This window comes from Haemorhous mexicanus, chromosome 17, assembly GCF_027477595.1.
Source record: "Haemorhous mexicanus isolate bHaeMex1 chromosome 17, bHaeMex1.pri, whole genome shotgun sequence".
In the NCBI taxonomy this organism is placed as follows: domain Eukaryota; kingdom Metazoa; phylum Chordata; class Aves; order Passeriformes; family Fringillidae; genus Haemorhous; species Haemorhous mexicanus.
In genome coordinates this window covers 13,343,161-13,360,956 of record NC_082357.1, presented here as the reverse complement: position 1 = coordinate 13,360,956, position 17,796 = coordinate 13,343,161, and the positions used below count along the sequence as shown (strand labels likewise).

General features: G+C 53.3%; 1 protein-coding gene across 5 annotated transcripts in view; it reads left to right on the top strand.

Moving 5' to 3' along the window:
• Positions 1–17,796, top strand: part of TNRC18 (trinucleotide repeat containing 18) — a 54,297-nt gene that overhangs the window by 17,197 nt on the left and 19,304 nt on the right. For 2 of the 5 annotated variants that reach the window (XM_059861705.1, XM_059861704.1), the window contains exons 3-15: positions 10–1,818; positions 4,884–4,986; positions 5,396–5,601; positions 5,793–5,939; positions 6,446–6,630; positions 7,384–7,807; positions 8,299–9,246; positions 9,898–10,073; positions 10,751–10,887; positions 11,357–11,485; positions 13,241–13,415; positions 14,461–14,821; positions 17,191–17,475. In XM_059861705.1, the coding sequence (XP_059717688.1) occupies positions 10–1,818; positions 4,884–4,986; positions 5,396–5,601; positions 5,793–5,939; positions 6,446–6,630; positions 7,384–7,807; positions 8,299–9,246; positions 9,898–10,073; positions 10,751–10,887; positions 11,357–11,485; positions 13,241–13,415; positions 14,461–14,821; positions 17,191–17,475 (5,085 nt within the window). The remainder of the gene's footprint in view (positions 1–9; positions 1,819–4,883; positions 4,987–5,395; positions 5,602–5,792; positions 5,940–6,445; positions 6,631–7,383; positions 7,808–8,298; positions 9,247–9,897; positions 10,074–10,750; positions 10,888–11,356; positions 11,486–13,240; positions 13,416–14,460; positions 14,822–17,190; positions 17,476–17,796) is intronic. The other 3 variants (XM_059861708.1, XM_059861706.1, XM_059861707.1) reach the window with 3 other exon arrangements.

Genomic DNA, 17,796 nt, shown 5'->3' with positions numbered 1-17,796 from the left:
ACTCTGCAGATGGATTCTACCTGTCCAGCCATGCAGGCCAGTCCGCTTTGCACCCGCAGCCTCCCCTCTCAAGGACCGTGGGCAGCCACACGTCGAGCACTTTGCTCCGGGAAAAGGACCTTGGGCAGCTGCACAAGAGCTCGAAAGAAGGCCTGAAAGACCCCGGGGGGAAGGAGCGGGCATGCCGGAGCGATCTGCCCCTGCCCTTTGCCAAGAAGGAGAGCAAACCCAAGGAGGAGCCCCGACCCCGCAGTGTGGTCGACCTCACACAGGACACCAAGCCCGACAGCGACCGGAAGGTGAGCGTGGTGGAGAAGGCGGTGAAGGTCGGCGAGCGTCTCTCGCCATTCCTGGCTGAGCACATGCCAAATCGGGGCGCAGGCAGTGGGGAACCCAAGTCCAAGAACCCGCTGCAGAGCTCTTCCCTCAGCAACTGCAATGGCGGCGGGGACCCCATGCTGAAGGTCCTGGGTGCCGAGCAGGACCGCTGTGCCAAGGATCCCGCTCGGCACGATGAGAACATGAGGCCTTCTGCGCACGCCCACGCGGAGCGGCTGAAGCGGGGGGAGCCCCTCCTGCCCTCCGTGGGCGCTTTGCACATCTCCTGTAGCTGTCCATCCCCACACCCCTCGCAGACGGGGAAGATGACGCCAGCCACAACATTCCCTCCGCAGCCCGTCCATTCCAGCATGTACACCATCTTCCCACCGGCCAAGGAGCTGGGGAGGGAGCACAAAGTAATCGCCCCCACCTTCGTGCCTTCGGTCGAAGCCTACGACGAGAGAAGCGGGCCCATCCAAATCGCCTCCCAGGCCCGTGACAACAAGGGGAAGGACAAGGACCTTGGCAAGGTGGGGGTGCTGCAGTCACCCACGGAGCGGTGCCTTGCAGATGCCTCCCGCACACTCTTGTCCCAGGACTTTTCTTGTCACAGTGATGCCAAAAGGATGGAGGTTCTGAGAGAGAAGGGTTCGGTGATCAGGACGAACTCCATGGCACTGAAGAGACAGGTCACTTCAGAGCCCTTCCTCAACCGGCCGGGGCTGGGCTCTCCGGAGAGCAGGGAGTTCCTGGCCTCCAAGGATTTGCTGAAGCCGAGTCCAGAGGCAGAGCATCGCCCCTGCGAGCGGGACCGCTTCCAGCGATCCAGCTCCAAAGAAGCAGCAAAGGTCTATGGCACTTTGGACTCTTCCCGGCAGCACCTGGACCACGGTCAACTGAAACCGCCCGAGCAGAAGTGGAAGCCCTTTGAGATGGGCAACTTTGCCACCACGCAGATGGCGGTGCTGGCTGCGCAGCACAACCACGTCAGCCGGGTGGAGGAGGAAGCCAAGAAGGTCTACCTTGACCCCAGCGGTTTGCCGCGGTCCTCGGTGGTGGGCTCGCGGGGCGCCGCAGATGTCCTGCACCCTGCCCCGCACGGCGAAGGCTCGGCCATGCAGAGCCTCATCAAGTACAGCGGCAGCTTTGCCAAGGAGACGGCGTCCCGGCAGAGCTGCGGCAAGAAGAGCCCCTTTGGGGGTTTGGGCAACGTGAAGTTGGACTCTGCACAGCTGGGAGCCTCCAAGGTGCAGCAGCTGCTGCTGCAGCAGCCTGCGAAGCAGCTAAAGAGGGACCCTGAGAGACCCGAGAGTGCCAAATCCTTTGGCCGTGAGAGCATTGGCTCCCAGGGCGAGGTGGAGGTGAGGCACTTGCCTGTAGGCATTGCCGTGGCTGTGGCCCGGCAGAAGGACAACAGCAGCAGCAGCAGCAGCAGTAGCAAACTGGGGCCCAGCTTGGCAGACCGGGATCGCTCGCTGTCTCTCAGCAGCATCAAAGGTAGGTTCCCTAGGGCTTGTCTCAGGGCTTCCCTGGAGGATCTGTTCCCTGGGAAGAGGAGCCACCCAGTGCAGGCTGTGTGCCATGAACTGAGTTTGGCAACTTCAGCTGCGTTTCCCTCCCTTGCTAGCCAAGGGCATGTTGTTAACCGCAGTGGGAAGCAAAACCCCCTGTGCAAGAGGCAGTCAGTCCCCTGTCCCCACTTCCATCCCCTTTGAGGACAATCCTGCTCCATGAGTTTGATCCTTTAGCAAAGGGAGTGACACAGAAACCTCTCGAACCACCTTTGTGCTAGTGTTGTGATCTCATGATTTTGATTTAAGCCGTGGTGCTGGCAGGAGGGGGATGGCACCAGGGAGATTCTGGTTCTCTGCTTGGCTTGTATAGCAAGATAACACCCGAGGGCTGCCTGGCACGGGGCTCTGGTGTGCCAAGGAGTGATGCCAAAGCGAGCAATGCTTGGCTTTCCAGTTTTAGTCCTTGCCTTCCCCATTTTTCTGCCTTTGCCCCCCTCTCCCAAACTTCAGTGGCAAGAAGCAGTTTCCCTCAGGGGCAGCAGCCCTTCTCCTCATTCCCATCGCCTCCCAGTGCCCTCCCCACGGCCAGGAGCCGGCCAAGGAGCTCGTGGGCAGCACAGGGAGCTGTTTGTTCAGCCGTTCAATCGTCCCAGACGCTCCCAGCTTGCGTTAAATGTAATTTACTGAGCTGAACTAAAAGGCTGCAAACAAGGGTTGAATTCTGGCAGGCCTCTGGGCTCGTTGCTAAGTGATGCAGTTGGCTTTCAGACAGAAAACAAGACTGCTTTTCTCCTCCTCTCGCCCCCCAAATGCTGCCCCCCCTTTGTGTGCCAGGAGATATTCGTCTAATAACATTAGCTTGCTTGCGCTGAGTGGACGGTGCTTGAATGTTTAGACCTTTTAAGAAGGAGAAAGCAGGCTTTAGTTGGCTAATCTGTAGTATTTGGCAAGTAAAATGCAAGTATTTAGTACCGGGCATTGGTTGTCAAGGGAACGGACCTAAGCCTTTCCTCCATGCATAACTGATTGAATTTTTCTATGCAGTCCGTGCGTCATGTTCATATATATAGACAGAATGATCATTCACTGTCTGGACAATCATCGTTCTGTCCAGAAAAGGGACTGTCCTGTTGGTGGGATGGAGGATGGGCGGGAATTAGAGATCCTTCAGTATTTGTGTTTGGATGGAGGGGGGGTGGAAAAAAGATGATAAACTCGTCTAGAAATAATGGAGCACAAGGAGTGTAGATGGGAGAGGGAGGAGCGATGATAAAATAACAAAATAATGCGTTTCTAATGAAAGGCTGGGGGAGGGGGTCTACTCACCTTCTGCCAAGGAAGGAAGGGAGGCTGTGAGCTCTCCAAGGAATTGCTCCATATTGCTGACACCAAAGAGACAGCTGTGCATTGATTAGAGGAAAGAAATAGGAAAAGGGGCTCCAAAGGGGAAAAACCTGGGACAGGGTGTGGAAAGGGAATGCTGGCGGAGAGGCAGTGGAAGATGTTTGGGCTCCAGAGGGATTTGTGAGGCCCTGTGCTGTGGAGGTTGGGGAGTAAAAGTGAGCAACAGAAGCTGTGTGGGGCATCATTCAGTGAGTCAGGGAGGGGCTGGTTGAGGTTGGCTGGGCTGCACGTGGTGTCCTGGCAGGCTGTGAGGGAGATGTGACCCTGGAAAGTCCTTTGGGAGTGAGAGCTGTGTGCCAGGTTTTAAAGCATCTTTGTTTTCTGCCTGGAGCCCGTGGAAGGAGCCTTGGGGAAAGGAGCTGGGAGAGATGTTGTCTTTTTCCTGGATTCCTTCTGACAGTAAAAGCTGAGGGAATTGGAGACTTGACAGCAAAAAACCCATGGGCTGTCCAGGTTTGTGGAAATACACACTAGAGCTCTCCTTGAAAAGACTGCCTGTCAGCAGAATAGACTTGATGTTCCGAGATGTTTTCCCATGTGCCAAACCATATCCAGACAGGAGAGTGAGGACCCTGGCGAGGGCTGCTGGGGTGCAGTCCTGTGAGGCTGAGTGCTCTCTGCAAGCAGGGCTGGGATTTAGGAGTGGGTTGTATCACCAAAGCATGGTGCAGAGAGGGGCAACAGGGAATTGTGTGAAAAATGAGCACGCAAGAAAGAAGCTAAGGAAAAAACTAGGGAAAAGCAAGCTTAAAATGAGGCAGCTGGAGTGAAGATCTTGGATAAAGGGAAGGGTGGCCCCAGTACCTGGTGCTGGCAGAGCCAAGCGAGGCTCTGCTGCTCGCCCTTGTGAAGGTGCCTCCTAACCTCTCACAGATGCAGCTGCTGCCATGCCAGGCTGTCTTTGCAAGAGCTGTGCTGATTGTGGACAAGTGGTTTCTCTAGCCAAACATCCAGCCCCCCTTTTTGGATTCCTGCCCTCATCTGCCATATGTGTCCCTGCCTCATCAGACCCTTTCTTGTTGCATGTCTCGAGGGGGATGCAGATTCCTGCTAATGGTTGAATTGTGGAGTGGAGCGTGCTGGTTTTGTGAGGGTCTGTATTGTTGGTTCTGCCTGTTGCAGAGGGACAAGGATTCAAAGCATACTCAGTGCTCCCAGACTTATTTACAAGATCAGAATATGCTTCAGAAAGTTCAGAGATAAAATCCTTCCCCTCTCTGAGATGTGCTAAGCAGGACGATGTGGTTTGATGCAGGATTTAGCTGTATCTCGGCTCTTGCTGGGATGGGAAATCTGCCACTGTCCTTCAGCACAGTGGTCCATTTGATCCTGTTGCTCCCAGGCTGGTGGCTGTGCTGTCCTGAGAGACCAGCCTGGCATGGCAAGTAGTCCCTTGATGTCTTGGAGACATGAACCTCAAAACATAGGCACTTGGGTGCTACCAGGAGAATATTGCTTTAGTGAGAATATCTTGATCACACAGAGAGCCTTGCCTGGTCTTTCAGGATTTGAACCTGGAACATCTTTGGGGACACTGATGTTTGGGTGTGGTGGCTCTCAGGTACTCTGCTCCATGCCCAGAGGAGAGGGGACAGCTTCCTCCAGGCCATTTCTCTTGTCTGATGGTGCTGGGTTGTCCCTTAGGGCACGGACGCTCCGAAGATGACTGTGGGGATGAGAGGAGCCGCCACCGGGACAGCCACCTCCTGGCAGGGCGCTTGGAGCGGGATCAGGAGAAGCTGCTCAGGTGAGGATTGGAAGGAGGTGAGATGGAAGGAGGTGAGATCTTTTGCCATAGTGTCGCAAGCTGAGCTCAGGGACAACCAGTCCAGAGAGGAGATGGGGTAGCATCCATCTTGGTGTAGGTACCAAACTTGCTGGTGTGGAGAGGGATGCTGAGTAGGGTTCACAAGGCTATAGGCAGATCCTAAGTCCTCTGCAGAGCAATCCTAACAGACAGCTGCAAATCCATGCCTGCTCCAAAGGGCTGGAGAGATGGAGTGTTTTATTCTAGGCGTGACACCTCCATCACAGCTCTCCTTGAGTGACTGACCCTGGTTTGCAAACACTGGTTCTGCAGGCTGGTCCATACTCCTGGGCTCCTCCATCACTTGGACCCTCTGTCATTGTCTCTCTCTTGTGTCCTCCATCCCCAGAGAAAGCAAGGAGCTGGCAGATTTTGCCCGAATACACCCCTCCAGCTGTGCCACCAACGGTCTGAACTCCAACCTGATGGTGACGGGAGGCCCAGGCCTGGCGGGCTCCGGGCGCTGGTCTGCAGACCCCGCTTCGCACTTGGCAGCCCACCCCTGGCTCCCCAGGACAGGGAGCCCCTCCATGTGGCTGGCTGGCCATCCCTACGGTGAGTGCCCTGGGAGGGAGCAGTGTCCAGAGGCTTTTCAATCTGGGGAACAGCGTTGCTGCAGCCCAGGGAGGCTGTTTCATGAGCTCAGGGAAGAGGGAAGGAGGCATTTTGGAGCAGTAGATGGCTTCTCGTGTGGGTAGGAGCTGTCTGCATCTCTTGAGTTGTGACCTCCCTGTTTTCTCTTCCAGGACTTGGTCACCCTTCCCTGCACCAGGGCATGACTCCAGGCTTCCCCCCTGCCATGGGGGGAGCTCTCCCCTCTGCCTACCAGTTTGCCAGAGACCCACAGTCAGGGCAGCTTGTTGTGATCCCCAGCGAGCACTTGCCACACTTTGGTAAGGATGTGAGCTTGTGCCTGAGGACCATTCTTTGACAGCTGTAGGGAAAACAGACTTTGGAGAGGGCCAGAGAGGAGCATACCTACCTGTGGGGACCAGCAGCCACAGCTGTAGGGTGGGTGTGAGTGGGCTTCTCGTTAGGTGTGTCTTGGAGATGGAAACATGTAATCTTTAGCAGTGGCTCTTCATCCCCTGCAGGACCTTGCAGAGCTTGAGTCCTTGGTTAGGAGAATCTATTCATAGGCTCAGGCATGGAAATCAAACCAAGGGCTGGAGAGCAAAGCAAGTCCCATGGCCCTAGGACACAGGGATGGTGGGATTGGGGCTGCACAGGAGAACACAGCACGCTTTCCCCTCTGATTTCTGGTTATATTTCTGCAAAGCCCAGTATTTGGCATCCCCTACACTCTGGGACTGTAGAGACCATTGCCCTGAGTGATCCTGAATCCTTTATCCATCCTTGCCCTGCTGCCTCCCTGAGTGCATCTCTGCTCATTCCACAGCAGAGCTGATGGACCGGGCACCCCCGCTGTGGCCTGCTATGTACCCCCCAACCAGGAGCTCCCTGCAGCACGCTCACCAGCTCCAGCTGCTCTCCCATCAGCAGCTGCTGCGGCAGCACGAGCTGTACATCCTGCAGCAGCAAGCAGCCCACGCCATGGAGCTGCAGAGGAGTGCCCAGCTCGTGGTATGTTTTCAAGAACTTCTTGTTTGGCCATGAAACGAGCCTGAAGTTGGAGTGTCTGGGGAGAAAATGCGGCTGTGCCTGTGTGGCAAGTGTGTCTCAAGGGTATGGATGCATTGAGTGATTCTGCCCTGGTCTCTGGGATATGAAGCATTTGGTGTATCCTGCAGTTAGAGTGGGTTTTGGGGGGTTTGGTGTAGAGCCTGTGAGCAGTGCTGTCAGAAGAGCTCCCCAACAGCAGCAGTGAGAGCTAGATTCCTTCCCATGGGATGGCTCTGTATAGTTGAGTTTCATCCCTGGTCACCTTCAAAAAAACCTCCTGCGCATCTCAGAGAAGTAGCTGCAGGACTTGCAGCAGTCACACTGGCTCCTGGAGAGACCTCCCATTCATGAAAATGTTTTGGAAATAATGAACTTTCATTTGGGTGTTTTATATCCATTCATTTTTATAGTGGTCCTCTGGTTTTCAGGCTTCATTTTACTTGTGGGCTGGAGGCTTGGAAATAGAGAAGGTTTTCTTTGGATGCAAATGAAAGCTAAGACATCCTTCTCATGATTCCTGGAGCTGAGAATTTGTGACTCAGCTATTGTAGATCAGTGTCACCCTCCATCAGATTGGTCTTCAAATGGCCTTGCACTGGGGGATGTGTTTTATTCCACTGCATATTTGATAAGACCTTGTTTTGGTCTTGCTTGGTGGTTGGTCAGTGCCACTTTCCAGATGTTGTGCTGAGTTTTGCTCTGTTCTTGTCACAGGAGAGGTTGAAGGCAAACGAGCAGCGTGTGGATATGGAAGAGAAGGTGACAAAACGGAGCCTGGACAGTGCCAAATCAGGCCTTTCCTCCTCTGCCCCGGGACTGGTGCACCGAAAACCACCTGTGCTGTCTCCCAGCGCCTCCACGTCCTACAGCAAGGCTGTGAGTCCACCTCCCCTCTCTCCCAGGGCCTCACCCGTGTCTGTGCTCAAAGCTGAGGTGATCCAAAAGATGGAGGAGCCACCTTCGCAGCCAGCCTACTCCTACCCCGCCACCCCCAGCTCCCATCCTTCCAGCCCACCCCCTGCCTCTCCACCCCCTGCCCCTACCATCCCTCCAAAGGAAGAGGCGCCCGAGACCGTGGAGAAGAAAGAGCTGGAGCTGGAAAAAGAGGCTGCTGGTCCATATCAGGCCTTGTTCCCAGGTAAGAGAGCCCTGCTTTGGCAGAGTCCTGTTGTGTTTGTGCCTGCCTCCCTCTTTCTCCTTGGCTCTTTCCTGCTTCTGTCCCTTCCCCTAGGGAAAGCCACATAGCTCCTCTAAAAGGCAGGGGAGAGGGAAGGAGCAGGGCTGGTGTGATGGGCTGAGATTGATGCCTGGGTTCCTGGGGCTGTGAGCTCTCTTCCTCCCTTGGGCCAAGCCCGGGTTGGTTCTTCCAGGGCTGGAGTCCCAGTGGGAGAGGATGCCGGAGGCGGATCTCTCTCCAGTTGCATGAAAGTGCTGGAAAGGTACAGAAAGGACCTCTGGGGTGCTGTGGCAGCTTGGTCAGGGGAGAGGTGCCCAAAGCAGCTGTTGCTTGAGAACAGGAAGAGACCAGAGATGATGGAAGCAAAGGGAACCAGCTCTATGCCTTAGTGAGAGAGAAGGTGCTTTGGAGACCCAGCCATTACACAGTCTGTCCTTCTTGATATCTTGCAGAGATCCCCCCTGGATACCCATTCCAGTCCCTGCCTCCCTCCTTTGGAAGACACTATCCCTACCTCCTCCAGCCCCCCGCAGCATCTGATGCGGATGGCCTGGCTCCTGACGTCCCGCTGCCTGCTGAAGGCTCTGAGCACATGGACCTTTCCTCAGAGGTCAAGCCCATCCACCTGTCTCCGTCCAAAATCCTCGAGCCCATCCAAGCAGCAGCAGAAGAGGAATCCTTGGAAGAGAGGGTGAAATCAGAGGTGCAGATGGAGGAAAGCCAAGAAAGCATCTGTGAGCAGGACATGGAGACTCTGAACATCACCACCTCTGCAGCCGTCCCAGGGCAGAACGTGGACAATTGCAATCTCCTGTTGCACCAGGGCGAAGCCCTGGGAGCTATGGAGCAGGACCAGGAAGACCTTCAGAGCTGCCCACCTCCTTACCAGGTTGTGGCCTGTCCTGCAGAAGCAGAGGCTGAGGCAGAGAGCAGAAGTGGAGCAGAAGCCTGCTCCATGCACATGGACTATGATGGTTTGCTCGTGCATGCGGAGAGCGAGCCCCCGGAGATGGACCTGACGCCCCAGAGGGAGGAAGCCTCTGTGGCCATGGATCTGCAGAGCGCTGATGTGCCCCGGGCAAGGGAGTTTCCCAGCCTGCCTCCTGAGGAGGGGGAGCAGGGGCCAGAGATCCCTTCCTACACAGAAGAGGCAATCACTTGCCAAATCCCAGATCTGGACATCAAGCCGGGTGACCCACTGGCTGGGATGAATGCTTTGGTAGCTGCTACAGAAATGCCTCAGGCTTGTTCCTTGCTGACTACCACCACTGTCACTCCACCCCAGATGAAGGTGGAGGTGTTAACTGATCAGAGCCTGGAGCACTCCTTCCTGCAAGGGATCACTTTGCTGAGTGAAATTGCAGAGATGGAGCTGGAGAAACGGAAGCAAGAAATGCAAAGTAAGTTGTGAGTGGGGAGTCTGGTCAACTCTGGACCATGCTGGGTCTCCCATCTTATGGTCCCTGTGCTCTCCATGTGGGCAGAGGAGCAGAGTCACAGGTGGGATCTCCTGCAGCCTCAGCCAGGCAGCAAGGAGAACATTGCTCTGAGTTGCAGGAGTGGCTGGTACTTCAGATGGGGTTGGAGCAGAGTTTTTGTTGCAGCAGGCTGAGCTACGTGTGGCTTTTGTACTGCTCTCCCTTCCAAAGGCCCTCACCATGTCTAGACAGTTTGTGGTATGCGTAGCGGAAACAGAGCCCCAGTTGCTGAGAGCTGCCAGGGTAACACCCTTCTGGCAGGCACCGAGTCCACAGTCTGTTGGGGTTTGGCACCAGAGGCCCCAGTAGCTCCAGATGATGCTTTCCAAGAGCTTGGCAGGTCCTGAAAAGAATCTCACCTTCCAGTAACTTCCTGAGATGAGAATTGATGGGAACTGCCAGTTACACCATGGCTGAGTACAACAGGAGATCTCAAGTGGGGGCCAAGGGTGACTGGGGGGCTCCTTGAGCAGCCATAGTCAAGAACGGGCCATCAGCCCCTCCTTGTGCCTGCTGGAGAAGCAATGTTGGAATGTAGAGATTCTGTAGCTTTTTTTTTTCTGCCCTTCTCAGCAGGTCCCGAGAGTTTCCCTGTCCGGCCAACGCTGGAGAGTTTGCTGGCTGCCAGCACCCACATGCTCATGGAAGTGCTTTCCACCCCCTTCATGGAAAGTCTGAAAACCATCCGGCTGCCTCGAGAGCTGAATCCCAACAAAAAGTACAGCTGGATGCAGAAGAAAGATGAACCAGTAAGTAGCTCTTAGTGTGGCTGAGCCTGGAAAGCCCCAGTGCACCCACTCACACAGCTCACTGTCCCAGCCCCAGTCTGGGGACTCATGCTGGCTCTGCTGCCCTCCTGCATTCAGCAGAACGAGCTGGCTGTTCCCTCATGTCACATTCCTGGCTGCAAGGAGTCAGTGGGCTGCAGTTTAGGTTCTTCCCTTGTTTGTTAGTCAGGGTTCAGCAGGACCCTCGTCAGTCCTGGAAGTGGTGTTTTAATATTTAACCAGAGGAACCTGTGTGTTACTGTTTTGGCCAGAGGATAAATAAAAATAAAAATGGCAGCAGGGTTTTTCCTTGTTTATTTTTAATTTGCTGACCCTTTCCTGTGGAAGAGGCTGCTAAATTATTTTGTACAGAGCAAGTAACTATTCCAAGACAGGATATATTGTGATCTGTCTTTTTAAACAAGGTAAAAGAGCATCTTACCATGCAGCTTCTCTTCCAGGGTTGCAGTCCCTCTGAGCTGATGCCATCCTGTGCATAAGCTACAGAACATCTTTGCTTTGCTGGTTTCTGAAAGGGGTCTCTGCTCCTCTCTCAGCACGAAGGGCTTTCTGCCAGGCTGCACACCTTGACCATTGCCAGGGCACCCAGTGTGCACCCCCTGGGCGTGTCCTGACACTCTGTTGCCTCCCCACCCCAGATGTACTCCATCAAATCGGCCATTGAGAACATGGATGCGATGGAGCTGGACTACAGGATGAGGCTGGCCGAGCTGCAGCGGCGCTACAAGGAGAAGCAGCGGGAGCTGGTGAAGCTGCAGCGCCGCAGGGACTCCGAGTAAGTCACAGGCTGCTCACCCAAGCCTTGATTTTTTCCAGCTGGGCATTGCCTCTCGGCCCAGGAGAGAAAACTGCCCTCCATCCCTCCCTGCCTCCTCTCCTCTCCTCCTGGTACATCCCGGCAGAGCTTTGCACAGCACACTCCTAGGCTATGTGACACGACAACCTGGTAACTGGTGACTGCAGCTGGGAGACTGTGTTAGAGACAACCTTGGCTTCAGCAGCTCAGTTTAGCAGTTTGGTGGCAGGCAAAGGTTCTGGGTTGGCTCCCGTTCTTGCTCGCTTTCTTTTAATTATTTTCCCTTTTTCTTCTTTTTTGGATTTATTTTCTTTATTTTTTTCCCTCTTTGTTTTGCTTTTCGGTTGCAAAATTTGCTTTTGCTTTTTTTTTTTCCTTTGCCTTTTTTTTTGGTTTTGGTTTTTTTTTGTTGCCTTGGTTAACAGTGAAGCGTATGGTTTTTTTAAAGGGAAAAGCATGACGAGAAAAGTAGAAGCTTGGCGAGAAGAGGCCCTGGAAGGCCCAGGAAGAGGAAACTTGGATCAAGCGCTCTGTCACCCATTAAGGAGAGAGGGAAGAGTGACAGCAAGAGTGGAAAGTAAGGCTGGAATTTGGGGAAGATGGGAACATGGCAGGGTCACTGTGCCAGGGTCTGACTTGGGGAGAGCATCTCGGATGCAGCGGGGGCTCGCTGTGTTGGCAGGCTGGCTAACGTGAGTGTGTCCTTACGAATGCAGTGCCAGTGTCCTCCCTCCCTGCAGGCAGAGCTGTCTGCTGTTGGGTGCAGGTAGGACAGGTGGAGTTGAGCAGCTGTGAGGTGAGATGGCTGGCAGGGAGCTGTAGGTGAGGTTTTGGAGTTGGGCAGTGTGTCCTCGTGTGCTTTCAGGAGAGCAGATGGTGCAGTCAGGTGCTGTGGAGCCAGTTGTGGGGATGTTGATGTCAAAACTGGGAAGGACAGGGCTATTCCAGGCTATCTACTTTGTAGGACCATTCTGCTGTGTTTCTTCTGTCTTCCTCTCTGTTCCCTGAATCAGTGGGAGTTGGTTTTGCCTGACATCTCTCTTTCAAGCATCTGGATTATCCTCTGCTCTGCTTTTTTCTCTTTTGCAAGTCCAGCTGCTCTTGTTTGGATCTCACCATTGTTGGCCATCTATGTACCATAGATGGCCTCTCCAATGGGAAGGCATTTCCAAGCTGCTCCATATTTCTGCAAATGTCCTTTTCAAGACTGCAAATCAGAGTCGGGTGCCCAGCTCCCACTGACCAACGCTTCTGAAAATCTGTCCTCTTGGTGGCTCTGTGTTTTGCTCTTTGTGTTTGGGTAGCTGGCCGGGCTGCAGGCATCCAGAGGCAGCTGGAGTTGTGCATGTGTGGGTGTGTGACAGTGTTGTGTGTGCACGTCCCTGGATCACAGGAATGCTGGAGCAGGCTGCTCTGGGAGATGGAGGTGCACCCTCAGCCAGCATCCAGGGCCTGAGGTGTTGGTTTAGCTGTTTGTGCAGAGGGGATAGAGGGAGGGGAAATGCCTGGAAGCTGAGGAGGCTGCCTCGTGTCAGTGGCTTTGTGGTCTGACCAGCAGGCTTAGGGTGAAGGAGAGCTTGAAATGGAAGCTTGGTAAGAATCTTGAGGTGTTGAGTAATCATCCATCAGATAGTTACTGGAGATGGCTGGGGAGCTGGGAAAGATGTGCTTATAGTCTCACCTACTTTATTTTTTATTTTATTTTCTTATTTGTTTATCCTCTCCTTTCCCCCCTAATCCCAAAGCAAGTCCAATGATGCAGATCACAAATGCCTTTCACAAAAGGCCCGACTTGGAGTCTGGAGAGAGCCAGACCTTGCAGTGCCTTTGTCCCTCCCTGTCACACCACGTGGCACTTCCTTGCCACCTCCTGCTCATACCAAAGCAACTAAAGTGTCTGGGCAGTGAGGCACCTCCCTGGGCCACAGGAGTCTCTCCCTGCACCTGCAGAATCCATGGAAGTAGAAGTGGGAAAAGATCTTAAGGGCCACCTCTGCTCTCAGTCCTTCCTGTTGCTGCTCTGTACCAAATCAGGCACTTTTTGGTGGCTGTTACCAAGACACCAAGCACTTCCTTGTAGAGACCACCTTGCAGGTCTCTGATTTCAGGCACCCTCACCTGTCCTGGTGGCCAGGAGCATGCACGAAGGGCTCCTTGGCCTCTCCAGTTTGGTGGAAAACCTTGTCTGAACTGCTGTCACTTCACAGTAGACTTGGCTCCTGCTGAGGATCCCCACTGTCCTGGGAGGCCTTTAACCTCACTTTTGAACTTGGTGGGGATCACAGCGAGGAAAGCCCCCCCCACCTTGACCCATCCTGTGCTTGGCTTGCAGACTGAGCAAGTCCTTGTTGCTCTCTGAAGACTCTGAGACTGGTGAGGGCATGAAGAAGAGGCACAAAGGGGCCCTCCCAGAGGAGGACGAGGATGTGGAGAGCAGCAGTGGCAAGATGAAAGGGAAGAACCCAAGCTGGGAAGAGCACGATGCAGCTCCCAGCTTCTCAAATGAGGTCAGTGCCCTCATGGGCAACATGGAGCCACGGGCCAAAAGCCCATTTCTTTCCTGCTTTGCTGGTGTTGGCTTGGACTCCTGATCTTTCAGTGTCTGCTTTTAGTTCACATGGGTTTAGGTGCTCCTCAAGAGAAGATTGTGTGCAGTGGAGGGGCTAATGTTGGCTTACAGAGGTTGAACCTCTTTGGAAGGCAGCAGAGTCAAGTGCCTTGGAGCTAGCCAGAGCATTCAGTGCTGCACTGGCTCTGAGTCCAGAGAAGGGCTTGTCTTACCCCTTTGCCTATTGAGAGAACTCAGGGGAATGGACCTCCTGAAGCGAGGGAGGAATGGCAGCACAACCTTGCTATTTCAAATGCAGAGTTTTCTGTTCCTGTTGAAGCAATGAGATATTTACTGGAGCTTTAAGCTGGTGATGAAATCCAAAATGTATTCAGGCAAAGTCCTGAGTTAGAGCTGCTGTTATCTAGCTGTAGCACATGTAAAATATATTTGCTTTTTTGAAGAAGCGAGAAAATACTGAAAAGGATGTAACAGCTCTGGCTGTAGTGCAGTGGTGCTGATGCTCATGCTGAGAGGTATTTGGGTTCTTTTGGCATCCCAGCCTCTGGAGCTGGTTGATTATGTGGAAATCCGTATTTACTTGGCTGGCTCTTGGGTAAAGAAGATTTTTAATCCTTGTGATTTAGGGAAAAGCTTGTAAAACCAACACAAAGATACCCTAAAAACCAGGTGGTATAGAGAATAGAGAACTCCAAAGTATGTTGTTCTATGAACATACTTCTTTTGGAAGAACATTCAAGTTTTCTAAGTTAATCTTGCAATTTTGTTGTGCTCAGTAAGAGCAAAACTGTACTGTTAGCTGACATCTTCCTCTTCTTCCTCCCTAGAACCATGATGGGTTGTGGCAGCTGGGGGGCTAAGACTGTCACCTTGAGGCTTTATTAACTACATGCATGAGACAATTTGGAGGGCTAGTAAAATCCCTCAGGTCTGCCATGATATCTGCTCCATGTTCACCTTGTCTCTTCCTTTCACCTCGGCAGTTAAAGCTCAAAAAGAAGAAGGTGCCATCAGACCAGGAGCAGCTGGCCAGCAAGCTTGACAAGGCCCTGTCTCTCACCAAACAAGACAAGCTCAAATCCCCCTTCAAGTTTGCTGAGAGCTCTGGGGGAAAGCTCAAAACCACTGGAGGTGGCAGCAGGTACCTCCCAGCCCATGAGGCTCTGCCAAGCAAGGAAGAGAAAAGCCTGGCCAAGAACCTGGGCCTGTCACTGAAAACTGCCAAGGAAGGTAAAAACAAAGTGACTGCCAAAATGAAGAAGATGGAGGTGGGGTTGAAAGTCAAAAATCAGCTCAAGGTTTCCCATTCACCAGCAATATCTGAAGTTAGCAGCTACTCCTATAGTAAGTAACCTCTTTTTTCTCTCTTCTGTCTGTAGGAGGGCTTGTGGTGGGAGTTTCTACTGAAAGGGGTCTTGCAGATGGGTCTGGTTTTGCTCATGAATGAAAAGTGACCTCCTCCCAGGGACTGCTGCTGCATCTTTGGGTTGCCTGCCCAGCTTGCTGTGCAAGGGGAAGCCACAATCAGTGTGTCTCTTCCTGACCTTGTGTTGTATTCATCATCAGTGGGGAAAACAGTTAAAGAAGTTGACCCATATTCTTGCTTTTTGTGGGAGTAGACAGTGTCCTACCTGTCAGATGAGCAGGTGGAGCCTCTTCTCTAGGAGGTAGTTGACCATTGAAGTCCTTGTTGAGTCCAGTGGGCTTGGCTTTAGGATGATGCCATGGAATCTGTTGGAAGGGAAAAGCTTGCCAGTGGCACTGATGTTCCTGAGCATCCTCCTGCCCTTCAGTGTCATGGCTTGCTTCCTGGCTGGCTGTGCTGAGCCTTCCCATGGCTCTCATCGGTGCTTGTCCCCACCCCACATCAGTGTGGTTGGTGGTTGTTACTTCTGAACCCAGAGTGTGCCTGAGGTGAAGATTCCACCAAATGACCCCTGTTACAGAAGGAAAAATCTGAATTGCTGACAACGTTGGGAAAACAGTAGAATCAAACATAGGAGAGTCTTTAACAGTTCAGGCAGACATTGGGGCAGAGTTTATGGTCTGAGACTGTTGTGTAATGGGCTCAGCTCACTTGCACACGCATCTTTCCCCTTGCTTGCAGCTATTTAAAGCCATGTTAAAACCTTTATGGGGTGTTTGTGTGCATAACAAATACATCTCTTGGTGCAACACTAGTTTAGAAATTTCACTAATGGGGAAGATGAGCTAGGGACTCTCCAATGGAACAAATGTTTGGCATGAAATTAGCCATTTATGTGGCAAAATAGGAGTCATTGTGTCCACTGGACTTGAACACAGCCTTTGGCTTATTGTGCTGTACACAGTACCCAGCAGTTCTGTTCTTGAGTGTGCTTTACTCCCAAGGACAGACACGTGTCTCCTGAACTGTGGGCTCTGGAGCTAAAGGGGCTGTTGGTGGAGCCAAAGCCTTGGCTCATGGCAGAGGGAGCTTTTACAGTGCCTTCACACTTGGCACTGTGGTTTCATGAACAAAAACTGCCTCCCAGACCTGAGAGCTTCTAGCTAACCACTATCCAGCGAGTCTCCTGGTGCAGGATTGTTCCCCTCTGTCACTCAGGTCTCAGCTCAGGATTGTTGTGACTGAGGAAACAGCTCAGCCTTGGTTTTTCAGCTGTGTGCAGGTTCAAGGGAAGGGCCTCAGCCTGTCATTTGGTCACTCAGGCATGGTGAATTTGGGGAGGCAGGTTGAGCATATGGCAGCGCCTGCTATGATTGCTGGGCTGCTCATGTGGAGAAGGAGAAGCAGGACTGGCGCCAAGTCCTTCTGCTTCCTGACCTCAGGATTGTCTACCTGGAGTCCTGAAAACTTTGGGCATAGATCCAGATGGTGAACTGAGCATCTTACTCCCACACATTCTAAGAAAAGTCAGGTGTCCAAAATAATTTGTGTTTTTGGGCTTCGAGCTTCCTAAACTTGCCATTCTTTGTGTCTTCCTCTCCACAAGCCAGTGCAGTGGAGATGCCACAATGTCTGTAATGTTGTGGAGCTGAAGGCGTGTCCACAAATGGGGAGGTGGCAATGTACACCCACTCCTATTGCATCCAGGGGTACCATGTGCTTTTTGTCAGATGCCATAGGGAGATGGCTGGATAACTTCTTACCAGATGCCAGAAGGGATGGCTGGATAACTTCTCACCACCCACAAGGCTTAGCAGCTTTGTAAAGCCAAGCTTCACAGACCAAGGAGCAGCTTGGTCCCTGCTCCTTTGCAGTTAATGCCGTGGAGCATCTGGGGCAGCGTGTTTGGAGAGAGATATTTGGAGTTAGACATCCTGCCTCCTTGGCAGCTGGGCTTGCTCCAGCCACACTTGTTGAAAACCCTCTGTGAGAGCTGGTTCATGTAGAAAAGGAGATTCAGGTCAAGAGTGTTGAGTATCACCAAAGCCAAGACAAATTCAGGTTGATGGTCCAGTTGTTGACAGTGCTTGTGCCTTCAGTGGACATTTTCATAGTGGAAATGTTTGCTTCATTTTTCTGCTGCCAAGCTAAAAACACTCCTTGGATCTTAAGGGAGGACAAGGAGTTGGATAATGTCCGTTTGTCATGGAAAGAAGGAATTTCTGTGTTTGTTGAGCTCAAGGCTTACGGTGGAGCACCTGGGCAGGGGCGGACAGCAGTGGCACCAAAACCCCCCAGAATCCCCCGTTTGGTGATGTAACCCTTTTCCCACCCGCTTTGACCACAGATACGGACTCGGAGGAGGAGGAGGAGGGATCCCTGAGGGACGAGTGGCCGGCGCAGCCCCCGTCCGCCGCCAAGCCGCGGCCGCCCGGCCTGTACAGCTCGGCGGCCAGGAAGGGCGGCCGGGCGGCCGGCGGCCCCAGGGCGGCCCCGCGCAGCGCGGTGGCGGCCGGGCGGCCGCTGAGGCCGAAGGCGGCGGCGGGGCGGAAGCAGCCCTTCTGCCTGCTGCTGAGGGAGGCCGAGGCGGGATCTTCCTTCAGCGACTCCTCGGAGGACTCGTTCGATCAAGGTTATTAATTTATAGCAAAGGCACCTCCAGGCGCAGGCCGTGCCGCGGCCGTGTGGGAGCGGGGCGGGAGCGAGGGGCCTGGTGGGCCGGGGTCAGCCATTTTGATGGTCGGAGCCAGGGCGGCCATCTTTGTCCTTGGCAGCGTAGCCTGCTTTATCACCCCAACGGTTATTTTTTATCCTTTTTGTATCTGTATCATTGTGATATTTTTACTGGCTGGCTCTTTTAGAGCTTTTATATCGACTGGGTTTTAGTGTCCGCCTCTCCCTGCTTTCCTGTTCCCTTCCTCCCTTCAGTTTTAACCTCACTTCCTTCCTTGCT